Source organism: Elephas maximus, chromosome 3 (genome assembly GCF_024166365.1).
Source record: "Elephas maximus indicus isolate mEleMax1 chromosome 3, mEleMax1 primary haplotype, whole genome shotgun sequence".
Taxonomy (NCBI): Eukaryota; Metazoa; Chordata; class Mammalia; order Proboscidea; family Elephantidae; genus Elephas; species Elephas maximus.
This window is the reverse complement of record NC_064821.1, coordinates 29,402,009-29,412,337: the sequence shown is the minus strand read 5'-3', so window position 1 is coordinate 29,412,337 and position 10,329 is coordinate 29,402,009. Positions and strand designations below refer to the sequence as shown.

General features: G+C 51.3%; 1 protein-coding gene across 2 annotated transcripts; it reads left to right on the top strand.

Annotated features, from left to right (window-relative positions):
• Positions 1-1,019: 1,019 nt before the first annotated feature.
• On the top strand, positions 1,020-10,237 carry EPOR (erythropoietin receptor). Of its 2 annotated transcripts, none has more exons than XM_049876930.1 (8): positions 1,020-1,423; positions 2,251-2,383; positions 2,858-3,036; positions 3,136-3,272; positions 3,796-3,949; positions 4,035-4,122; positions 8,798-8,885; positions 8,970-10,237. In XM_049876930.1, the coding sequence occupies exons 1-8, from the start codon at positions 1,309-1,311 to the stop codon at positions 9,579-9,581; spliced, it is 1,506 nt and encodes a 501-aa protein (XP_049732887.1). In that variant the 5' UTR covers positions 1,020-1,308; the 3' UTR covers positions 9,582-10,237. The 2 variants fall into 2 exon arrangements, with proteins under 2 accessions (XP_049732887.1, XP_049732886.1); XM_049876929.1 differs by having other exon boundaries at positions 3,115-3,272.
• Positions 10,238-10,329: the final 92 nt, after the last annotated feature.

The window sequence follows — 10,329 nt, the reverse complement described above, 5'->3', positions numbered from 1 at the left end:
TACCATCTCTCTACATCTCTGGGTTTAGTTTTTCTGTCATCTTTTACTCAACAAATATTTCTTGAGCTCCTACTGTGTGCCAGCCCCTATTCTAGGTGCTGGGGAAACAACAATGAGGAAAACAAAAGTCCCGGCCCGCATGGATTAGTGGGGAGTGAATCAGTAAGATAACATCAAATACAAAAAACCAGGCCATTTAAGGGTAATAGGGAGTGTGGGGTAGGAGGTTGCTACTTTAAATAAGGTGGTCAGGGAAGAAATACATTGAGGAGGTGATATTTTGGCAGAGTCCTGAATAAGGAGAGGGAGTGAGCTTTCCAGGTAGAGTGAATGGACAGTGCCAAAATGCGTGTTTAGTTTCACGATCAGGCAACGTCTTCCCTTCTGGTGGCAAAAATACCTCCGGCTACTCCATCCACCCAGCCCATGCCTAATAGAAAAGGATACCCCTTTCCCAGTAACTTCAGCTGAAGCCCCAAGATGAAAGCTCATTGGCTTCCCTTGGGTCACATGTCCACCCTGAGCCAATCACTGTGCCCCCAGGGTATGGAGCACTGGCTAGTCTGAGACAGGCAAGCGCAATGAGAACCCACCTCCTCCTCTGGTATACCTCAGTCCGGGTGACTAGCTTTTATGGTTTGATTCACACTTACTTTCCAGATTATTAAAAGAACTGCACACTCCTTGTAAAGTAAAATGCCAAGAGTACAAAAATGTAAATAACAGTAAAAAGTTGTTTTTAAAAAATCGTAATTGAAATATCACGTTCCAGAATATATGCAATTTTACAAATACACGACGGTGTTATATACACTGTTTGGCAACACTACCATGTACGCAACAACTGCTAGTCGTTTGTTCCTTTCCGGACAGGGGAGGGAGCTTAATCAGCACGATAATAACAGTAGATTACATTTTTTGAATATTTGCTATGTCACGTGTCGTATTTTACAGATGAGAAGGGTGAGGTTCAGATAAGGTAAATCACTTGCCCAGGGTCACACAGCAAGGAAGTGTGTCTGGCGCCGGAACCAGAGTTGTTCCCGCCCCACAAGCGGCCACAGGGCCGGGAAGGGCCCCTGCCCCCCTCCAGCCGGGCGGGGAGGGACGGCGGCCTCCTGCTTATCTCTGCCTAGGCTGCGTGCTGGCCCCGCCCCCTCGAGGGAGCTGCCACTTGTAGGAGCTGAGCCGGGAAGGGCCTGGTCAGCTGTGTCCGGCGAAGGCAGCTGCAGACCCAGCTGTGGACTGTGCCAGGGTGGAGACGGGGTGGGGGCTGGAGCCCTGGGCCCCCGTAGCGGGGCCTGCTCCATGGGCCGCCTTTGGGCATCCCTCTGGCCCCGAGTCGGCTCTCTCTGTCTCCTGCTCGCTGGGGCCGCCTGGGCCCCCCTACCCAATCCCCCAGACCCCAAGTTTGAGCGCAAAGGTAAGGATAGAGTTGTGTGTGGACCCACGCACTGGGTCCTGGAGGGCAATACTGGGGCCTGAACCCCCCCCCAGCTTGAGTTCTGGGGGCCAAGCTGATGCAAGAACGCCCGGGCTGGATCCTGGTAGGGCATGCGGGAATCTAAGTCCCCAGATTCGGTCCTGGAGGGGTGTACCGGGTCTAAGACTGGCTTCTAGAGGAGGAGCTAGAGAAGGGCATAAGGGTCCCTAGTTTTAACCTTTCAGGGAGCCTGGGACATGGTAAATCCTAGTGAGGCAGGGGTGGTGCTGGGTCTACGCCCCGCGGTCTGAGTCTCTGAGCACAGAGGACCAAGGGGACCCTCCAGAGAAGGAAGGAGGATAAAGCTCGGGTCCGAGTCTGTGAGGCCCGGCCGCAGGCGACTGTAAACACAGTTTCCTCTGTAGCCAGATGCCTTGCCCGCCAGGTCTAGCGAGGGAGCAGGGGCCACGGTTGGCGCTATCTGGCAGCGGGGAGCCTGCCCGGCCCGATAGGGGGCCCCGCCTCCTCCACACACACCCACCTGCACGCACGTCCTGGGCGGGGCGGGGGCGACAGCTGGAGGCCGAGGCCTTGAACGCTGCACTTAGCTCGGCCCCGGGCGGGATGGCTGTTTTGTGTGCGGAGACAGCAAGGCAGGCAGCCTACGCCTGGAAGTTGGGGGGGCATCCCTTTTCAGAGCCCTTGAGGGGCCCCAGTTGGGGGCGGGACTTATTCTTATCTGCCCGTCCAGGCGGCGGGAGGGGAGGAGGCTGTGGCCTCAGGATGGGGTTCGGTTCTCCTGACCCCCTCCCCTATCACTCCCCTAGTGGCCTTGCTGGGGGCCGGGCCCGAAGAGCTGCTGTGCTTCACCGAGCGCCTGGAGGATTTGGTGTGTTTTTGGGAGGAAGAGGCAAGAGTCGGGGTGGGTCCTGACAACTACAGCTTCACCTACCAGCTCGAGTGAGTTCCAAGGAGCAGGCAGAGCGCCCCCACGGTGGAGGGGGCAAGCGGGCGGGGCAGCACTCCCCGAAGGTCGCAGCCAGGGACTGGACAGCGCCTCCCTGGTGGTCACTGGTGTGAAGCCCACGGGGTCAGGGCTGGGACACTCCAGTGATCACCGCTGGAATGCGACATCAAACACTCGGGCTGGGACAACACCTTTCAAATCAAGGAGTCACTCTCGTTGGGCGAGACGGCCTCTTTGGGGGGCAGCTGGAATGCCATAGCGTTCCGGTCATCTAAGGACCTACATCAGGGATTCAACTTCCCAGCCCCACGGGCCGACCTCTCCCCCTCACCCTTATCAGAGCTGACACGTCCCTCACGTCGGCACTGAGACGCCCCGGGTGGTAGTAACCGAAATGCCCCCACCCCGGTCCAGGCAATACAGACTCCCCAACTTGCTCCCTTCCTCCCGCGTCCTTCGGCGCACAGGGGTGAGCCATGGAAGCTGTGCCGCCTGCGCCAGGCGCTCACAGCCCGCGGCGCTGTGCGCTTCTGGTGCTCGCTGCCTACCGCCGACACGTCCAGCTTCGTGCCCCTAGAACTGCGCGTCACAACGACCTCCTCCGGCGCTCCGCGCTACCGCCGCATCATTCAAGTCAACGAAGTGGGTAAGTGTACCGGGAATGGGGGGGATGGTCACGGAAGGGGGTCTCAGTCTCAGCCAACCTGACCATCCCCTCCCGCAGTGTTCCTGGATCCTCCCGCAGGTCTGCTGGCACGGCTGGCCGACGAGGGCGGCCATGTGGTGCTGCGCTGGCTCCCCCCGCCTGGGGCGCCCATGGTGAGCCACATCCGCTACGAGGTGGACGTCTCCGCCGGCAACGGCGCAGGGGGCGCGCAGAGGGTGAGGCCCGTCCTTACGTCCTCACCCCGCCTCTTGAAGCCCCGCCTCTCTAGCCTCCTCTCCACGTGTGTAGGGCGGGTGGTGGCGGCTGAACCGACAGGCCCGCTCACCAATAGCACCCCTGACCCCCGACGCCCTCCCATACCCAACTCACGCTCGCCCCTCCAGGTCCGGTCTCTGACGCCCGACATCCCGTTGCCCTGACGCCCAAGACGGCTCCACTGCCCATTGTCATGCACTCTTTCCCGATGCTTCCCAAGCCCGCCTGAATCCTCGATGCCCTAGAACCCATTTCTCGCCTTGTACCAGTCCCAAACCCCTTTAGGACCCGCAGCGTTGACACGCTAAAGCGCCTAGGAGTAGCCCGGGTCCCGCCCTCTGCTCTCATTGGGTCCATTGCAATGGGGCAACTCTGCCCCTCCTCACCCAGATTGGCTCGGGCCTCTAGGGCCCTCCCCAAGGTGCCCCTTTCTGCTCGCCCAGCCCTTATTGGCCAGGCATCTCACTCGTGCCCCGCCCCCAGGTGGAGATCCTGGAGGGCCGCACCGAGTGCTTGCTGAGCAACCTGCGCGGCCGGACGCTTTACACCTTCGCAGTACGCGCGCGTATGGCGGAGCCGAGCTTCGGTGGCTTCTGGAGCGCCTGGTCGGAGCCTGCGTCACTGCTGACCGCTAGCGGTCAGGTCCACGCCCGGGGTGTGGGAGGGGCCCGGGGCGGAGCACCAGGCAAGCCCGCCGCCCTGACCTCCTCTCTGGCCCCCAGACCTGGATCCCCTCATCCTGACGCTCTCCCTCATCCTTGTGCTCATCCTGCTGCTGCTGGCCGTGCTCGCCTTGCTCTCCCATCGTCGGTAAGCTCCCAATTCGGGTCCCTGACCTAGACTCCTCCCTGCCAACTAGTCCTTTAGCTCTGAACCCTCGCAGTGCAGCATCTCAGGGCAGCCTGTGATGGAACCGGGAACACTTTTCACTGTTGAAATTAGGGCTGAGAGAGGAGCAGGCACTTGCCCAAGGTCACACAGTGAGAAGTTAGTGGCAGGGCCGACCAGGAATGCAAACCAGACCCAAACGTAGTTAAAATTCTCTGCCGTTGGGGACGTTCTTTTACTTTTCCTTCTACCTTAGTTTGCTGGCCCTTCTTGAATTTTTTCTGGTTCTTCTTCTCAATGTCATTAACTTTTGTAAACTCAACCAGGTGGGTTTAGTGGAAAGATTTAAGCTCCTGAGTGCCTCCTCACCCATTACCAAGTCCTCAGTGAGACCTTTGGGATGCTTTATGATCTTAACAGCCATCCTGAGGCATATGTAATTCCAAGCCTACACCACGTGGTTTCACACACTCAAGCCTTTGTGAATGCCCTTGTGCCTGGAATGCCCTTTCTGTTTTGTTACCCAACCCATCTCCTAGTTGTCTTTCAAGACCCTGTTCATTTACCTCATTGGCAAATATGTATCGAGTGCTATGTGGTAGGCACTGGGGAGAAAGTAGAGAACAAGCGAGATATGTTCCTGTTCTTGTGGATCTCATTGTCCAGTCAGAGAGACAGACAACAAACAAGGGAACCAAGAAGTGTTGTTGTTTGGTGCCCTCCAGTCCATTCCAACTTATAGCGACCCTATGCACAATGGAACGAAACACTGCCTGGTCCTGCACCATCCCCACAATCACTGCTATGCCTGAGCCCATTGTTATAGCCACTGTGTCAGTTCACCTCATTGAGGATCTTCCTCTTTTTTGCCGACCCTCCACTTTACCAAGCGTGATGTCCTTCTCCAGGGACTGATCCCTCCTGATAACATGTCCAAAGTATGTGAGATGCAGACTCACCATCTTTGTTTCCAAGGAGCATTCTGGTTGTACTTCTTCCAAAACAGATTTGTTCATTCTTTGGCAGTCCATAGTATATTCGCTATTCACCCACAACACAATTCAAAGGTGTCAGTTCTTCGATTTTCCTTACTTATTGTCCAGCTTTGGCATGCATACGAGGTGATTGAAAACATCATCACTTGGGTCAAATGTACCTTAGTCCTTAAGGTGACATCTTTGCTTTTGAACACTTTACAGAGATCTCTTGCAGCTGATTTGCCCAAATCAATGCATCTTTTGATCTCTTGACTGTTGCTTCCATGGGTGTTAACTGTGAATCCAAGTAAAATGAAATCCTTCACAACCTCAGTCTTTTCTCTGTTTATCATCATGTTGCTTACCGGTCCAGTTGTGAGGATTTTTATTTTCGTTATGTTGCACTGTTATCCATACTGAAGGCTGTGGTCTTTGATCTTCATTAGTAAGTGCTTCAAGTCTCTTCACTTTCGGCAAGCAAGCTTGTGGTCATCTTCATAACACAGGTTGTTAATAATGAGACTTCTTCCAATCCTGATGCCCCATTCTCCTTCATATAGTCCAGCTTTTTGGATTATTTGCTCAGCATACAGATTCAATAGGTATGGTGAAAGGATACAACCCTGACTCTCACCTTTCCTAACTTTAAACCACACAGTATCCCCTTGTTCTGTTCAAACAACTGCCTCTTGATCCATGTACAGATTCCGCAAGGGCACAATTAAGTGCTCCGGAATTCCCATTCTCTGCAATGTTATCCATAATTTGTTATGATCCACGTGGTCCAATACCTTAGCATAGTCAATAAAACACACGTAAACATCTTTCTGGTATTCTCTGCTTTCAGCCAGGATCCAACTGACATCAACAACGATATCCCTGGGTTCCACGTCCTCTTCTAAATCCGGCTTGAATTTCTCACAGTTCCCTGTCGATATACTGCTTCATCAGCTTTTGAATGACCTTCAGCAAAATTTTGCTTGCATGTGACATTAATGATATTGTTCGATAATTTCTGCATTTGGTTGGATCACCTTTTTTGGCAATAGGCATAAATATGGATCTCTTCCAGTCAGTTGGCCAGTAGCTGCCTTCCAAATTTCTTGGCATAGATGAGTGAACACTTCCAGTGCTGTTTGTTGAAACATCTCAATTGGTATTCCATCAATTCCTGGAGCCTTGTTTTTCACCCATGCCTTCAGTGGAGTTGGACTTCTTCCTTCGGTGCCATTGGTTCCTGTTCATATGTTACCTCCTGAAACGGTTGAATGTTGATCAATTCTTTTTGGTATAATGACTCTGTGTATTCCTTCCATCTTCTTTTGATGCTTCTCATGTCATTTAATATTTTCCCTGTTGAATCTTTCAGTATTGCAAGTCGAGGCTTGAATTTTTTCTTCAGTTCTTTCAGCTTGAGAAATGCCGAGTGTGTTCTTCTCTTTTGGTTTTCCAATTCCAGCTCTTTGCACGTCATCATAATACTTTACTTTGTCTTCTCGAGACGCCCTTTGAAATCTTCTGTTCAGCTCTTTTACTGCATCATTTCTTCCTTTTGCTTTGGCTACTCAGTGTTCAAGAGCAAGTTTTAGAGCCTCTTCTGATACCCATTTTGGTCTTTTCTTTCTTTCCTGTCTTTTTAATGACCTCTTGCTTTTTTCATGTATGATGTCCTTTTACAATTTGTCTGGTCTTCGGTCATCAGTGTTCAACGCGTCAAATCTACACTTGAAGTGGTCTCTAAATTCAGGTGGAAAATATTCAAGGTCGTACTTTGGCTCTCATCGACTTGTTCTAATTTTCTTCAGTTTCATCTTGAACTTGCATATGAGCAATTGATGGTCTAACCCACAGTCAGCCCCTGGCCTTGTTCTGACTGCTGATATTGACCTTTTCCATTGTCTTTCCACAGATATAGTTGATTTGATTCCTGTGTATTCCATCTGGCGAGGTCCACGTGTATAGTCACTGTTTATGTTGGTGAAAAATGTATTTGCAATGAAGAAGTCATTGGTCTTGCAAAATTCTGTCATGCGATCTCCAGCACCATTTCTATCACCAAGGCCGTATTTTCCAACTACCGATCCTTCTCGTTTCCAATTTTCACATTCCAATTACCAGTAATTATCGCTGTATCCCGATTGTATGTTTGATCAATTTCAGACTGCAGAAGCTGGTAAAAATCTTCAATTTCTTCATCTTTGGTCTTAGTGGTTGGTGCATAAATTTGAATAATAATCGTATTAACTGGTCTTCCTTTTAGGCATATGGATATTATCCTATCACTGACAGTGTTGTACTTCAGGATAGATCTCGAAATGTTCTTTTGACGATGAATGCAAAGCCATTCCTCTTCGTCATTCCCGGCATAGTAGACCATATCATTGTCTGATTCAAAATGATCAATACCAGTCCATTTCAGCTCACTAATGCCTAGGATATCAATCTTTATGCAGCCCATTTCATTTTTGATGACTTCCAGTTTTCCTAGATTCATACTTCGTACATTCCACGTTCCGAGTAATTGATGTTTACAGCGGTTTCTTCTCATTTTGAGTCATGCCACATCAGCAAATGAAGGTCCTGAAAGCTTGACTCCATCCACGTCATTAAGGTTGATTCTACTTTGAGGAGGCAGGTCTTCCCCAGTCGTCTTATGAGTGCCTTCCAACCTGGGGGGTTCACCTTCCTGTACTATATCAGACAATGTTCTGCTGCTATTCATAAGGTTTTCACTGGCTAAATCTTTTCAGAAGTAGACTCCCAGGTCCTCCCTCCTAGTATGTCTTAGTCTGGAAGCTCAGCTGAAACCTGTCCGCCATGGGTGACCCTGCTGGTATTTGAATACTGGTGGCATAGCTTCCAGCATCACAGCAACACCGAGCCCCCACAGTCCAACAAATTGACAGACACATGGGGGCACATGCTAGGCACTGGGGAGAAAGTGGAGAACAAGCCAGATACATCCCTAATCTTGTGGATCTCACTGTCCAGTCAGAGAGACAGACAACGAACAAGGGAACCAACAAATACTTGATTATAAATTGTGATGAGTGGTATGACAGAAGCAAGGAGGCATGGGGGATTACAGGGTAGTCAGGGAAGGCCCCTGGGAGGAGATGAGATCACAGCAGAGACCTGAGGTTGGAAGGAGGCAGTCATGTGAAAAGCTGGGAGAGGAAACAGCAAATGCAAAGGCCCTGAGGTAGGAATGAGCTTGGAACGCTGAAGCAGCTGCAAAGAGCCATGTGGCTAGAGCAGAGTACATGAGGGGGGAATAGGGGAGCGATGGATGATATGAGGGAACTGACATGGGTCAGATCATGCAGGGCCTTCTGCAGGTCTATGGGGGGGGAGTTTGGATTTTATTCGGAATGCTGTGGGGAACCATGGAAAGGAGTGAGGAGGGAAGTGATATAATGGACCTCCAGGCAAAGCCTGAGCCAGGTTTAGAGGGAGTACATGTCAGTGTATATTAAACTCCTATGCATCCTTTAAAACCCTGCTCCAGTCACCCTTTTGTAGGGCTTTCCTGATGCTCTAGCCAAAGCCCCTGTGCACACCTCTGCCCCCACCCTGATTACTGGAGGTTGGGATATCTGTGCCCATGACTAGACGCTGAGGGGCACCGGTGAGTGTTTGATATCTCATGCCATGTACTCCATTTCTTCTGGCTTCACCAGGGCTCTGAAGCAGAAGATCTGGCCAGGTATCCCGAGTCCCGAGAGCGAGTTTGAGGGACTCTTCACTACTCACAAGGGTAACTTTCAGGTAGGTGGCCTGGTTATCCCCTTGGGGCCTGGGGCTCTTGACTAAATCCCCAGGTCTCTGAGCAGGCTGATGCTGTTCCCACAGCTGTGGCTGTACCAGAATGATGACTGTCTGTGGTGGAGCCCCCACAGCCCCTTCGTGGAGGACCCACCTGCCCCCCTGGAAGTCCTCTCTGAGCGCTGCTGGGGGGCGACACAGGCAGTGGAGCCAGGTGCAGAAGATAAGGGGCCCCTGATGGAGCCAGTGGGCAGTGAGCAGGCCCAGGACACCTACCTGGTGCTGGACAAGTGGTTGCTGCCCCAGAGCCCGCCCAGTGAGGCCCTCCCAGGGCCCGGTGGCAGTGTGGACACAGCAGCCATAGATGAGGGCTCAGAAGCTTCCTCCTGCTCATCTGCCTTGGCCCTAAAGCCCAGGCCAGAGGGAGCCTCAGCTGCCAGTTTTGAGTATACCATCCTGGACCCCAGCTCCCAGCTCTTGCGCCCACGGGCATTGCCCCTGGCACTGCCCCCCACCCCACCCCACCTTAAGTACCTATACCTTGTGGTATCTGACTCTGGAATCTCAACTGACTACAGCTCTGGAGACTCCCAGGGGACCCCAGGGGGTTTATGTGATGGCCCCTACTCCAACCCTTATGAGAACAGCCTTGTCCCGGCCCCTGAGCCTCTAGCCCCCAGCTATGTGGTCTGCTCCTAGGACCCCAGTCCAGTGCTGCTTGGGGACTCAACATGGCTCAGCACCCAAGTGCCAGTCCAGACCCAAGACTTGTTGGACAGGGTGGACTAAGCCTTCTCAGGGCTAAGGACACTGGTGACATCAGCTCGGTGACATCACTGGTGCCCAATCCATCTGGCTCAGGAAGTCAGAACTTCCCAGTATTTTGAAACAGCATATGTATATATATATATAAAGTTACATATATCTTTTCTATCATGCCTTTTCTAAACACCCATTCTTCCCTGGGCCCAGGCCACAGTAAAAAACTTTGAACTCAGCCTGAAATTCTAGACCTGGCAACCTGAATAAAAATCATAATAAAATGAATTAGTCACTATAAATTGTGCTAGCGGCTGTAACAAACAACTTCAAGTCTTAGTGGCTCAGCACACTAAATAGTTTCTCTCATCTCTCAATTCAAACTTCCATCAATTCCACTTCTAGGTATATACCCTAAAAACTTACATACACGACTAGGACAGGTGCAAGAACGTTCACAGCAGTGAATGAAATAAACAACGTGACCGAATCTTAGTAACAATTTTGAGTGGGAAAAGAAGGTTCAGATTATACTTAGTACAAAATCCTTTTTATAAAATTCAAAACAAATAAAAAGTAAACAATGTGTGGATTGGGCATAATATGTACATGATAACACTATTTTTTAAAAGAGGAAAACCACTTTACATTCTTTAGGTCTCTGAATCTGTTCAACATGTCCCTGAGG